Source organism: Odontesthes bonariensis, chromosome 9, assembly GCF_027942865.1.
Source record: "Odontesthes bonariensis isolate fOdoBon6 chromosome 9, fOdoBon6.hap1, whole genome shotgun sequence".
Taxonomy (NCBI): Eukaryota; Metazoa; Chordata; class Actinopteri; order Atheriniformes; family Atherinopsidae; genus Odontesthes; species Odontesthes bonariensis.
Window position 1 is genome coordinate 37,779,277 of NC_134514.1, and position 15,319 is coordinate 37,794,595.

General features: G+C 40.0%; 1 protein-coding gene across 3 annotated transcripts in view; it reads left to right on the forward strand.

The window, feature by feature from the left end:
* bcas3 (BCAS3 microtubule associated cell migration factor) overlaps positions 1-15,319 on the forward strand; it is a 401,519-nt gene that overhangs the window by 12,465 nt on the left and 373,735 nt on the right. For all 3 annotated transcript variants that reach the window (XM_075474182.1, XM_075474183.1, XM_075474184.1), the window contains exon 6: positions 9,237-9,318. In XM_075474182.1, coding sequence (XP_075330297.1) covers positions 9,237-9,318 — 82 coding nt within the window. The remainder of the gene's footprint in view (positions 1-9,236; positions 9,319-15,319) is intronic.

The following is a 15,319-nucleotide window of genomic DNA, read 5'->3' on the forward strand; positions in this document are numbered from 1 at the left end:
TACTGGCCTTCAGCATTGTTTTTCTTTCAGTTTTCAAAGTTTATGGGATGTTCTCGGTTGTGTTTTTTTCGCAGGGTTTAAAGTAAGCATCCAAGGTACCTCAGTCTCAAGCTCTTGAGTGGCTGTGAATTGTGTCTGACACTTGCTAAGCCAACACCCTCTGTAATGGCTCAGCACAGTACGAGCATGCACATATACACACACACTCTCTCAGACTGGTCGTATGGATGTTGACAGAGGTGTTTAGGCGATGTAGATTACAGTCGCCTCACACTGGAGAGGTGTCATCCACTGCTGCCTGATAAGAGGCAGACTGTATTGAACCAATTGTCTGTCGGCATATGTGTTGAGACAAAATGCTTGGAAACAAGATGTCAACACAAGTGGCAGGCAGTGCGTTGGGGATCTTGAGTTGTATTCCAAAAATGGTCAACTTTCCAATCCTGATTGACGTGAATAACAAATCTTAAGTTGCTTTAATGCACGTACAAACCACAGGAAGGGAATTCCATTTGTTCAAATCCGCCATAATTATTTTATTGTTTATGTTATCAATTCTTTTGTTTCTGCTCTCCCTTTTTGCACAGATACACTCATTTACTGTACTGCTCAGATGGTATTTTGACCTCTGCCGCATTGACTGAAGCCTTTATATTCAGGGAAAAGTGTACAAATTTGACTTGCAAGTTAATTGTGAGAACCGTAAATATAATTTGATTTATTTTTAAATCTCCACACTGTCTCTATGATTCTTCTGTTTTTAGCTGTCACACATTTAGATAGTTAAGTGCCATAGAGAAAAGTTTCACTGAGGTCAGTATGATTTGTAACTGTCACCAGGTCAAGTTACTGAGTGAATGAAAATAAAAAAAATAGTTTGTCTCGGTTTGTTTTGCTGTAATGATGCATCATTCTATTCCCCTGAGCTCTTATTGTTTTAGCTGCACACTATAGAATGCCATGGAAAAGCACCTGTTACTGTCCTATAGCCCCCGCTCCTTCCAAATCTCCAATATGTCTAGCACCGTTAGTGAGTGTGTCCACTTGTGAATATGGCACAAATATCTGTTAACAGCCTATGGCATTACATTTGAGAGATTAAAACAGAAGAACAGACACTGTGATTCCACAAAAACGTCCAAACCACAAATGAAATGAATATAATGAATGTGTGTATGCAGAAAAAGCAACTTTGAAAAAGCAATTTAGCATATTGCACACTCTGAGCCACTAATGTAATGTTGGAAATGTTGTTGATGGCAGGGGATGTCACACAGAGCCTTGTAAGGCGAGGATAAGCTGTGGGGTAATGCACAATAACCCGGCGCATTAACTTCCAGCCCTCCCCGTATTTTAATCCAGCAAATTCCATTATTTCCCCTTGCACGTCCATTTGTCTGCATAGGAATCCTACTGTGTTACCAGCATCCTTTTATTCCAGCTATCAGTGCTCATAACCTATTTGTGTCTCCCGTGTTAATCTACCACTGCTGGGCCTCAAGCACTTTGAATAGAAACACAGCTCCAAATCCATCATTTTGCAAAGGCAACTAATTGCACAAAAGAGCAGTCATCCCCTCAGATGGGTTTAAAGATTTAAAACTAACAGATTAAAGCAATAGTAAAGTGATAATGCGGGTTTCACTGTAATTTAATGTATAAAACAATCTACACTGACATATGAAAGAACAAGAAAAGTGGGGCATTGTGCGCTTAGAACAAAGTGCCGTCACACACGTCAGATACTGCCAAGATCCACAGAGGCCTGTGACCTAATATTTTGGCATCACATTGGAACGCATAAAGCTTGATCTGGAATCAACACACATGCAGAGACATCCATTAAATGCTTTACACTTTGCTTGTATTTCCTCTGTAATAAAAGCCAGTAATACAGCAAACTTTCAAATCCGCTCAAGGGCAACCTTTAATGTTTATCCTTAAATGCAATTTAAAGTCAGTGCAAATGTGTTGGAATGCACTTCTTTGTTCTCACGGTACATTGAGTGTTTGTAACAAACACTTGAACACATGTTGCTACTGCTACTCTAGCTTTTATTTCTGTATTCATTTTGAATGTTTTTTCAGTTTTTATATGCTATAATGGATGGGATCTGACCTGATTACAAATAATAATTTGTTTTAAATGTTTTACTTTTTAGGTTTATAGAAAAAAAAATATTGTGTATAAGTTGTCAACTGAGCACTAGCATCAAAACATTTCTGACATTCCCTCAAAATCTGGAGTAGAATTCAGAAATAGCTCTCCCAGATTTTTGATGATTTTGCGGTTTAACTTGTGAGTTGCCATTATCGGTGGGTAAAGCTAATAAATCAAAGCATCCTTTGTTCATTTCATTTTCAAATGAAAAATTCTTACTCTTAGTCTTTCAACTTTCCTATCTTAAACCTGTATAACAAACCATTGTCCGTTTCTGATTTTGTGCACCAAGGTGTATTTCTTTTATTCTGGTTCACTCAATTTGTTCTAGAATGCGCTGCTGAGGGTGGCAGCATGTTGGAGTAGCTCTGTACCTCACATTGAGATTTTTCTTTTTTTCTAAATTTCATTCCTGTTATTTCTTGGAAGAAATTGCATTTTTTGGACAACTGTTCCTTCCTGCCTTGGATGCTGTGCAGCTGGATTAATTTTTCCCAATACTTTTGTATATTTTACTCTTTTGTCATGATGCATCACCATAGCAACAAGGTGGTTTACAACAGGGAGCAGCTGAATAACATTGGAAAAGCAGAAATAATTCGACAACTGAAGCCAGAAATCCCACTGGAATTGAAAAGGAGGCGTCGTGGATGCAGAGCAGGAGTAAAGAGGAGAGAAAGAAAGAAGAAGTTCAAACCATCTCTGCCATCCTGCATCATGGGCAATGTAAGATCGTTAGCTAACAAGTTGGATGAACTTTTAGCCTTGATAAGGACTCAGCAACAATATCGGGAATGTAGCATTATGTGTTTCACTGAGACATGGCTACAGGATCATATACCCGACTCCAGCGTCTCTCTGCCGGGCTTCCTGACTGTACGAGCAGATCGAGATTTAAAGAGTAGCAGGAAAAGGAAAGGGGGTGGATTGGCAGTGCTTGTCAACAACAGATGGTGTCACCCAGGACATGTTACTGTGAAGAGTCGTCTCTGCAGTCCTGACATTGAACTATTGGCAGTAAGTTTTCGTCCATATTATTTGCCAAGAGAGTTCACCAGTGTTGTTTTGGTGGCTGTTTACATTCCACCCTCAGCTGTTGCCGACACTGCATGTGGTGTCATCAGTTCCGTTGTTGCTAAGATACAGACTCAACACCCCAATTCTTTTGTGGCAATATCTGGTGATTTTAATCATGCCTCACTCTCTGCTACACTGCCAACTTTTCAACAGTTTGTCAGCTGCTCTACCAGAGAAAACAAGACATTGGATTTGTTTTACACAAATGTCAAGGATTCATACATTTCCAAATCAAGACCTCCCCTGGGAAAATCAGATCACAACCTTGTTTTTCTCTGTTCAGCATATAAACCCCTTGTCCAGAGACTACCTGTCACAAAAAGGACTGTTAGAAAGTGGTCAGAGGAAGCTGAAGAAGCCTTACAGGGTTGTTTTGATGCAACCGATTGGATTTCTCTTTGTAAGCCACATGGAGAGGACATTAATGCCATGACTGAGTGTGTGACTGACTATATAAACTTCTGTGTGGACAACACCATCCCCACCAGAACAGTGAGATGCTTCCCTAATAACAAACCCTGGATCACCAGTGAGCTAAAGGAACTATTGAACAGGAAAAAAAGAGCCTTTAGGGAGCGAGACAGGGAGTTACTGAGGAGTATACAGAAGCAGCTCAAAGTCAAGATCAGAGAGAGCAAGGAGGTGTATAGAAAGAAGCTTGAGAGTAAACTGCAGAGGAACAATATCAGAGATGTGTGGTCAGGAATGAAGAAGATCACAGGCCTCAAGCAGAGGGAGGATCGGATGGATGGAAGTCTGGACAGAGCAAATGAGCTGAACACATTCTTCAACAGGTTCAGTTCAGGAACAAGCTCACCATCCTCCCCTCCTGTTCCCAGCCAAAGAGACATCCCACCCTCCTCTGACCCACAGCTTTCCTGTAACATCTCCATCTCCACCTCAGTCATGGATTCTTCTGCTTCCACTAGTTTGTCATCAACCCAATCAGGAGATGCTGCTGTCCCCTTTGCCTCCCCCTCCCACTTTTCTGTTTCTAGAAGTCAGGTGAAGAGGCAGTTGGAAAGACTGAACCGGAACAAGGCTGCAGGTCCAGATGGTGTCAGCCCCCGAGTCCTGAAGGCCTGTGCAGAGCAGCTCTGTGGGATTCTGCAACACCTTTTCAACCTTAGCTTGACCCAAGAGAAGGTACCACTGTTGTGGAAGACATCCTGTCTGGTTCCGGTACCAAAGAAAACTCACCCTTCAGACATCAATGACTACAGACCTGTTGCACTGACATCCCACATCATGAAGGTCCTGGAGAGACTCCTGTTGACCCACCTGTGTAAGCAAACCAGCACATATCAGGACCCCCTGCAGTTTGCTTATCGCCATGGAGTTGGAGTTGAAGACGCTATCATACACCTGCTTCAACAAACCCACTGTCATCTGGATAAAGCAGGCAGCACTGTGAGGATCATGTTCTTTGATTTCTCCAGTGCATTTAACACAATCCAGCCTGATCTGCTTAGTCTGAAACTCCAGAAGACTCAGGTGGAGGCCTCAACAATCACCTGGATTAATGACTACCTGACAAACAGACCACAGTTTGTCAGACTGAAGAATTGTGTGTCTAACCAGGTGATCAGCAGCACAGGAGCACCACAGGGGACTGTACTCTCACCATTCCTTTTCACTCTGTACACTTCAGACTTCCAGTACAAGTCAGACTCCTGTCATCTACAGAAATATTCAGATGACTCTGCAGTTGTCGGGTGTATCAGAGATGGACAAGAAGCTGAGTACAGAGAGCTGGTGGACCGCTTTGTGGCATGGTGTGGGAACAATCATCTCATCTTGAATGTTAACAAAACAAAGGAGATGATTGTAGATTTCAGGAGAAACAGGGTCAGATCAAACCCTGTTTCCATCATGGGAGAAGAAGTGGAGGTGGTTGAGGAATATAAATACCTTGGTGTTCATGTGGACAACAGACTGGACTGGAGACACAACAGTGAAGCAATCTACAAGAAAGGACAGAGCAGACTGTACTTCTTGAGGAAGCTAAGGTCCTTCAAGGTTTGCAACAAGATGTTGCAGATCTTCTACAAGTCTGTTGTTGAGAGCGTCATTTCCTCTTGCGTCATCTGTTGGGGCAGCAGCATCAGAACCAGGGACCTAAAAAGACTCAACAACCTGATAAAGAAGGCTGGTTCTGTTCTGGGGACGACTGTGGAACCTCTGGAGACAATAATGCAAAGAAGGATTTTGCATAAAATCAAGAGAATTATGGACAACCCTGAACATCCTCTCCATGAGACTGTTATCAGAAAACAGAGTCTCTTCAGTCAAAGGCTTCTTCAGTTTGGATGCAAAACGGACCGCTACAGGAAATCTTTCCTGCCCACAGCCATCAGCATCTATAATAACTCTTTGATTTAATTGAGCTACATCAACATTTAATTTCCCTCTGGGATAAATAAAGTATTTTTGAATTGAATTTGAATTTGAATTGAATTTGAATTTAATCGTTAACAGGCTACAGCATATAAGCTATTAACCCGTGTATTTGCTTTTGCAGTGGTACAAATGAAAGGCTATTTGTCTTCTACACATCAAATGTTGTAGGGTTTCATAAGAATAGTTTTTTATTGTACTTGCTGATTGTTCTACTGATGTTGGAACAGATATAACACACTGGGTTTGTGTATTTATTACTGAAACTCATCAGTTTAATTAATGAATTAAGTAAGTTGATTTGATCAAAAACTAAAGTGATCTCAAGGTCTCCTCTGTTGTGGGACAGTGTCTGCTTGAAGTTTCCTCTTAGATGCTGAGTTTAAAGGTAAAATCATTCATTTGATTTGTGTTGGACATAAACGGCAACATTGACGGATTCACAATGAGCTTAAATAGACTAGCCGACGTTAGTTCATAAATTTGTTCAAAAATGATTAACACTTTTCCACCGGCTTTCTTCACTTTTGCACTAGTATTGTGATGACGTCAGCTTTCTAGGCTCATGTGATAAATCAAATGCTAGAAATTTGGGTGTCCTCTTTGATAGTTCAATGTTGTTTGAGCATCACTACAAACAATTAGTTGGGAACTGTTTTTATCACCGGAGGAACATTTCAAAACTCAGACTGCTAGTGTCAAAAGCTGAACTTGAGATGATTATCCACGCTGTTATCTCTTCTCGTTTAAATTACTGTAACGGTCTTTTAACCTGTTTAAATAAATCAGCTTTGGATCATCTTCAGACCGTGCAAAATGCTGCAGCAGCACTTTTAACTGGCACTAACAGAAGATCTCACATTACTCCAGTCTTGGCTTCTCTTCATTGGTTTTCAGTAAATTTGAGAATTCTATTTAAGAATTTCAGTCTTCACTTTTAGGGCTTTACATGGTCAAGCTCCACAATATATCACTGACCTGCTGAAACCCCATTCTTATTCTTGTGCTCTGAGGTCCACAGGTCAGATGTTGTTGGTTCAAAACTCGTGGGGATCACTAAACCTCAACCATTATTTAAAAATAACACATACTACAAGATGAGGTTGAGTTTTTCCTTCAGGCTCTGCATGCTTACATGAAAAACATTGTTTCATACATCATTTCACACTTTCTCAGCCCAAAATACACCTATCAGCTGACACTTCATTCATAAGAACAGCAGATTGTTTGAATAGGGAGGCGTAAGGAGGACAGAAATAAGTAATATACCGAAATTAAAACGAGAGGACTGCCATCAGGAAACTGTTAGTTGTATAAATTTGATATCTGCCTGCTGTTTTGTGTATATCTGCACAAATCAGATTAGTTAGTAATTGGGACAAATAAAAAACAAACAAAAAAAAAAAACATCTACATGGCTTACAGCCTGTTTTGATTCTTACACCTCATCCTGACTGAAAGCGAGCGAAACTGACGCAATACGACGACGAAATTTCGCGAGGGTGTCCTGATATGCAGCGTGACGATTTTGTCAGGAGTGATTCTATTGGTTCAGAAAGTACTCACTTGAAACCCAGAGTTCTCTGGCGATTACCACCCATGCGGCCTCCCTTCGGTTCAGATCTCTGTGGTACGGGTGTTTGGGTTCATAAACCATTGGGTGCTGTTCCACGGTAATCAGCTTCTCTTCGTCCATTATTCCCTTAGTGATGCTAACCTGTTGCTAACTAGCTTGTCAACAGGAAGCAGCGTGTTCATGTCAACCAATAAGAAGTGTTTAGGGGCGGGACGCCACCGCGAAATGTTGTCCAGATAGAGACAGCGCGAGCGATTTTATAAGGGGTCGGCGTCATCGCTGCACAGAGCGACATCGCTTGCGGCATGTCAGGACAGGCTGATTGAAAAGTACGCTTTCTAATCACTTTTTATCAATCGCTCGCTCGCGTTCAGTCAGGACGAGGTGTTACGGCCTCCTCAGTAATGCAATGCAGTTGGTTTTACTGTTACTGCAAAGTTTCTTTGGTGCCAACACACAGCTGGACAGATTTCATATAGAACATATTAGCTCAGGTTTTATTGATGTCCAAAGATTTTTAGTTCAGGTTACCAACATGGTTTGTAAATTAAATGGTGTAAAGATGTCTCTGTATTCTAGATAACTTTGGAGATCAGAATGCCAACAGTTGATCGTTTAAATTCAGTCAACATTTTCCATGTGGTTGTAATGTCAGAAATCAGCATAGATTGAATAATTCTGCGTGTCAGCTTTAAAATGATGTTTCAGTCTAATTTTGCTGTGCAGGATATCAGGAACAGAATCAGTGAAAGGATGTTGCTTTTTAATGTCAATTTAACCAGAAACTCAGGTTTACTGAACATAAACTGCTTTAGAGCAGGTTATGAATCCACAATCAGTTACCATGGTGATGAGCAGCTCAAAATAGAACCAATTTTGTGATGCTGAAAACTTTGACTTTTAGCTTTAAAGATAGTTGCTAAGCCACTGATCTCACTTACTTCACTCTGCCCTTGAGAAATCACACTGAAACATTATGATGTAATATACTGAAGTTAAGTCGTCGACAAGCAACTCACGTTAAAGAGCAGGGATTTTGCATGAATGTACATGTGTTCACAGATGGTATAAATCCTTGGCCATCCAAAAAATATCAGTTCAACTCCAGGGTATCTATGACCACAGTTGACAACAACAAAAAGTCCCTCCATTACACATAAAATGTATTTATCATGACAATCAAATATGTTGCAGAGTTAACTTCCAGGTCTCAGATGAAATAAAACAAAATAGATTGGCAGGGGCTGTCATCCCTTTGTTTTTGTATCGGAGCAAAAAAATCGGAAAACTAACAGGTTGTCTGTGATTTTTTTTTTTAACTTTTAATTTTTTTAAATGACAATTGGAAAAATAAGTGTTTTTCTTTATTATTATTGTTTATATACAGATTCAAGTCTTTTATTTTCATTTTGCTGCCGTGCTTTCAGTCCCCATACCCAAACGCAGGCCTTGTTTTGGTTGAGACGGTTTTCATACCTTGGTTCTTTAATGACACTCATATGAAACTAGGAACATTCAAAACATTCAGTCAGGCCTCCTTTCTATATCTTTTTTCATAACCATGGGATCAAAAACAAAATAATATGGGAGAATTTTAAGATTGGTTGGACCAATCAGACTGTGACATGGATATCGTAGGCTGCTGCCCGTTTGGCACTGGACCGTATTCGCCACCTTTCATTTTTGGCTCTGTCGTTGCCAGTGTCGTGAGCTTGGCTGCAGTTTTATTCTGTGCTTGGTAGATTTTACTTTGTGGTTTGGTTGAAACTTCAACCACCGCATGTCCATGCTGATATCCCCTGTTCTGGCCTCACCCTATCACTTTATGAAAAAAAACTTCTGTCTGGAAACTTTATCTTTAAACCAGGTCAGGGGGACAACCGCTCTGGATTGCCTCACATAATAATGATTTAACAAAACTTTCCCTTTCATATGGTCTGTACTGTAGGTGCATTATGTGTCTTTTCTTAGATGCAATACTTTGGGGACTTTTACATGAAATTTAAATGTTATCATTTTTCTCAGTTGGCAGGAGAAGCCCAGGAGCTGTTCTCGGTGCGTCATGGGCCTGTTCGAGCCGCTCGCATTCTGCCAGCCCCTCATATCAGTGAGTAATTCAGTACCTTCAACTTCTACAATATCATTCTACACACATTGAAGCACAAACTGTCATGCATCTTGTAATTGTGGTTGAGACATTTAGTGATGTTGAGCCAGACAATTACAAAAGGGAAACAACGCAAACAACAAAGCTTTATTTAAAAGAAAAGTGAGAAAAAGAAAAAAACATCTCCCAGCATCTCCGTTCAAGTAAATCACTTCATGTCTCTTCCCAAAGAGTCACATGAATAATTTGTGCTGTACTTTTGATTACATGACAAAAATTGTATCAAAGCCAAACTCAAGGACGTGTCCAACCAAACAAATGACTGGCACAGGGTCAGGTTTAGGAAGTCTGAGGTCAGGTTTAGGAAGTCTGGGGTCAGGTTTAGGAAGTCTGGGGTCAGGTTTAGGAAGTCTGAGGTCAGGTTTAGGAAGTCTGGGGTCAGGTTTAGGAAGTCTGGGGTCAGGTTTAGGAAGTCTGGGGTCAGGTTTAGGAAGTCTGGGGTCAGGTTTAGGAAGTCTGAGGTCAGGTTTAGGAAGTCTGGGGTCAGGTTTAGGAAGTCTGAGGTCAGGTTTAGGAAGTCTGAGGTCAGGTTTAGGAAGTCTGAGGTCAGGTTTAGGAAGTCTGGGGTCAGGTTTAGGAAGTCTGAGGTCAGGTTTAGGAAGTCTGGGGTCAGGTTTAGGAAGTCTGGGGTCAGGTTTAGGAAGTCTGGGGTCAGGTTTAGGAAGTCTGAGGTCAGGTTTAGGAAGTCTGGGGTCAGGTTTAGGAAGTCTGAGGTCAGGTTTAGGAAGTCTGGGGTCAGGTTTAGGAAGTCTGGGGTCAGGTTTAGGAAGTCTGAGGTCAGGTTTAGGAGGTCTGGGGTCTTCTTAAATATATGTCATTCTTGTTCTTACCTGTGACTTTTGTTTATCCCAAACGATTCATGTGCAAAAGGGATGATAAGATTTGTGATTATATCAATTGGAAAAGTGTGTACTATCTTGTACATTTTCCACACAGATTGTAAGGACATATTTTTTCTAAATAAATGATGTCATCAAACCCAAAAACCTTTGGTGTATATATTATCAGTAACTGGAATGGCTGTTCACTGGCTGTTCACTGCTAAGCCCTTTATATACTTTGTTTTAAAAGTAATACAAATCTTTTGTAAAAAAAGAAGTATATTCTGCTAAACACAAAATAGCAATCTCTCTTTTTCATGTGCAGCTGTATCCATCTTATCTTTTATTTGATATTTAACATAAACTACGACCCAAAAGTGTTCTTTTACATTTTTTGACACAAAAGCAAACAGGAAGATGGAGAAGGTACCAACATGTACTTTTTTTGACATTATTATCTTTATTTGTACTTTACTGAAATTTATTTTCGAAAATAATTCTAAAATGTCTGTCCTGGAAAAAATATACTCTGGTTCACTTAAATTCATCATCCAAGATCAACACTTCCAATTGAATTTTCTCTGGTGCACCGTATGTAGTTTTGGGTTGTGGTCACTTTAAATGGTGTTGTATCCTTAAAATGAAAGAGTGCTTCTTGCTACCTCACCCTAATACTGAAGTCAGTCTACAGTTATTGTTGGCCTCCTCACAGTCTATGGTAGCAAGCTTCTGATGCCAGCGCCTCTTTGCTGCCAACGCTCTGCTGGAAACCTCGCTGTGCTCCTACTGTTATGTTAGTCACTTCTTCTACTGCTCTTGTTTCATTCTTACTTTAAAACGTCTTCAGTTGTTAGTTTTATGAATCATTTTTTCCTTTGTCACCCTCTATCTTATCGATTTCTCATAGGCAAAATGTTGAAGATAATTCTGACTTTTGCACCAGTCTTTCTTTATGATGTAGAGGCTTCTTTGTAACTGCATTTTACAGCAGTATTAAGGAGAAATGTAAGCTTGAAAAGTCAGCAATGAAATAATGCATGATGATGTAACAGAAATACAGTATAAAGAAAGGATAATGTTCGTTTTGCTGGCACCTTAGTCTCACTATATAGTCCAATAAAAAAATACTAAATGATAGAAAGTTGAGAAAATAAAGCTAAACAGAAATGTTTCTTCAAAGTCAAGTATTCTCATTAATGACTATTTGTACAATAAACTGTACTGTGTAAATAAATCTGACAGATTATCCCTTTTTGTTATGGTACAGGAATCTTTTCTCTTTCTAATGATAGCAACAGTTTATTTTGCATTTCTTTGACTTTAGACTTTTCTTCCATATGTTCCAGCATTTTATTCTGACTGCCAATCAAATCTAGAATGAATTAATATGGTCTTTTTTGAGGGTTGAGCTGGTGGTCACTCAGTGGGGTTACATGGCACTTTAAAAATCGGACTTTAGTTTGACTAAAAATTGAACCGGATCGGGTTACTCGCGATTGGATTAAGACTCCGAGATAACTGGGTTGAAAGTCACACTAAACCTGCTTGTAGACAGTGAATCACATGGTTAATTGGACTTTGCGTTCTGCGCATGCTCCAGATTTTACTGACGATATTCCTGTTGTTGTCGCCGTCAGAAAGAAACAAAAAACGCGAGACGGAGAATGCTCCGTTGGGCATCGAGTTTGTGCAACAAGCAGCTCATCACAGACCAAATGTAGAGGGACGTAGCTTCATCTTGCTCTGCGTTCTCCATCTTTCTCCAATGCCTGAGTTTGTTGTTGTTGTTGGTGGTGAAGAGGTCAACAGGAAGTGGCTCTATTAGCAACAGTTGGAATGGGTACAGCGCCACCTATCATACCGGGGTATGACACGCTTTGTGCCTCTGATCCCATTCATTCACCCGCATATATCCAAGGAGAATTAGCCTTGCTCAAATAAGGAGCATAACCCAACTATAGCTATAATGGAATGAATCTCATCATGTAGAGCCACTGACTGCAAGTCTATGACAATAACTTAAAATATGAATAATAAACTTCTGTAAACCTGATTCTGAACAACATCCCATACTGGTGTTGCAGCTAAGGTCTTCTTATTTAACTGAACTGCACTTTAGCTGGCTTAACAAGCACATAAACATCCACAAAGCAAAAGTGCATAGATAAGGTACCCACATCAGGCCGGCGATGAGCTTCTCAGCTGCCACACATTCAACAGTGTGTAAATGAAGCTGCAAATATGACTGGGGTTAGAGAGAGGCTGCTGGGCTCCCTTCTGGCCAGCACCACTAACACCATGCTGTCTTCTCATGGTATGGAGCCACAGTTTACATTTGTTTTTGTCTATTATGTCTCTTGGTATAACGGCGGTAGCCTGCCAGCTGCTGTCAGTCAATCCCAGATAAGGACACACCCTTCCAGAAGGTTGATATAAATCCAGCTGTGTAAAGTCGTTTGAAGATGAACATGACTCATGTCCCATGTCAGTGTTTGTGTTGTCATTCTTTGATAACACTTTACATTGAAAGGTTTCCATCATTTTTATGGTATTTTGTAATACTGTATTATAAAAATAATAATTCCCCAACAGTAAAAAGTTATTAAAATTACAGGTGAGCTTGATTTAATTTCAGCGCGTTGATTGTGTTTGGCTGCACAAATATTTAGTCGCAGTTGTGTCTCATATATTGAACCTAAAAATGGATACTAGGAAATTTGATTTTAAATAAACCGGTCTCTCTTTGGTTTTTGAGCTGAATACATTGTCTCATGACTGACAGTTATTTTTTGTAATCTTTGTAAAATAACAAAAATAAATATTTGGTTTAATTCAAAATACAATGTTTGTCACAATTATGACAAATCTATGTTTTACTGGATCAGTTATCTTTTTACCTATGGCATTAGATTTGGTGAGATACAGTATATATACACTATATCGCCAAAGTATTCCCTCACCCATCCAAAAAATTAAATTCAGGTGTTCCAGTCACTTCCATGGCCACAGGTGTATAAACTCCAGCACCGAGGCATGCAAACTGCTTCTACAAAAAAGAATGTTTCGCTCTCAGGAGCTCAGTGAGTTCCAGCGTGGTACCGTGATAGGATGCTACCTGTGCAACAAGTCCAGTCGTGAAAGTTCCTCGCTACTAAATATTCCACAGTCAGCTGTCAGTGGTATTATCAACTCAACTCAACTCAACTTTATTTATATAGCCTTTTAACACAGCCGTGGCTGAAACAAAGTGCTGTACAACACAAAATACAAGGCATAAAACACAAGAGCAATGCAAAAACAACAACAATATTAAAACAATAAAACAATAACAGAAACAGAGTATCATGCTGGGTTAAAGGCCAGGGAATAAAAATGGGTTTTAAGACGAGTTTTAAAAATGGGCAGTGAAGGGGCTTGTCTGATGTGATATTGTTCCACAGTTTTGGACCGGCAGTGTAAAAGGCTCTGTCTCCTCTGAGCTTCCGTTTGGCCCTCGGTACCTCCAGGAGCAGCTGATCAGCTGACCTGAGGCACCGGGCAGGAGCATATGGATGGAGCAGCTCAGAGAGGTAAGGCAGGGCGAGTCCATTTAAAGATTTAAAAACAAATAAAAGAATCTTAAAATGGACTCTTAAAATGCACAGGCAGTTAGTGGAGGGAGGCTAAAATGGGATTATAACAAAGTGGAAGCGATTGGAAATGACAGCAGCTCAGCCACGAAGTGTTCGGCCACGTAAAATGACAGAGCGGGGTCAGCGGATGCTGAGGTGCATAGTGCGCAGAGGTCACCAACTTTCTGCAGAGCCAATCGCTGCAGACCTCCAAACTTCATGTGGCCTTCAGATTAGCTCAAGAACAGTGCGTAGAGAGCTTCATGGAATGGGTTTTCATGGCAACTGCATCCAAGCCATACATCACCAAGTGCAATGCAAAGCGTCAGATGCAGCGGTGTAAAGCACGCCGCCACTGAACTCTAGAGCAGTGGAGACGCCTTCTCTGGAGTGACCAATCATGCTTCTCCATCTGGCAAAATATATATATATATATATATATGTCTGGCTGACTGGAAAGGTAGATATAGTGTTATACCACTGTTCATATTCTCACAGACATGTTCCGCTGATTTGATATTTTCCAGACAAGAGATGTAAATAATTTACATCTCTTGTCTGTAAATGATGAAATTTACAGTCAATTTCATCATTTCATCAAAGGTGCCAGTCAGCATTGCAAAAGCTGGTTTGTGTCTTTTTTTTTTTTTTTTTTTTTTTTTTTTTTGTGAGAAAATCAGCTTTTTGTCTCCTACTTGTTCCGGTCTTTTGGCAAATTTAAACAACACACAATAGAAGCATTTGATGAAGAGTGCTGGAAGTGGATGAAAGCAAACCACAGTAATAAGAAGCAGCAGATAGCCTGACACATGAGAGAAGTAATTCTCTCAGTAGAAAATAAATATAAATTCTACTACTTGGGCGAAAGAGACTGATTGTAATCTGCTAGGGCGCAAACAGTGTTGCACTGTGGTAAGCCTTTAAAAGGCTAATTGTCTCGCATTGGAGGCTGTGGATGGGTGGACTTAAAGAGTCTTGAAAATAGGTGTTGATTATAATAGGCAAGATTTCTCTTTCCTAGAATAGAGGCGGAAGTGCTTGTTTGCCATTTATCCACATTGTCTCTGGAATTTATAATCTATACTCTTCCGTTGTCTTGGAAAGTGTTCCCTGGCTTGTCACAAATGTCCATTGAGGCAATATAAATAATCATATATAAATGCAGGTCTTTGTGGGTTTTTTGTAATAATCAGCATTCTCACTGTAACACAAAAGCATGCAGTTCACATAAAAGTTCTCGCTTCAGTTTCCGTCTCTTCAAATAGAAATCAAATCAATAACTCTCTATTTATTGTTTCATTTATAACCAGAAAATAACTATTAAATGTGTTTTTTTTTTTTTTCACTAAGTCTCAGAGGGACATATTTACATTAGAGCTCAATATCTTTACTGAGAAAGATGACTGATGACAAAAGTATGAAAGCCTTTTTAGAGTGTTAAGAACTGGTAGGGAAGGCCCTATAAAAGGTAACATCTTTTTTTAACCGAAGCCCCCCATTCCCCTCAAT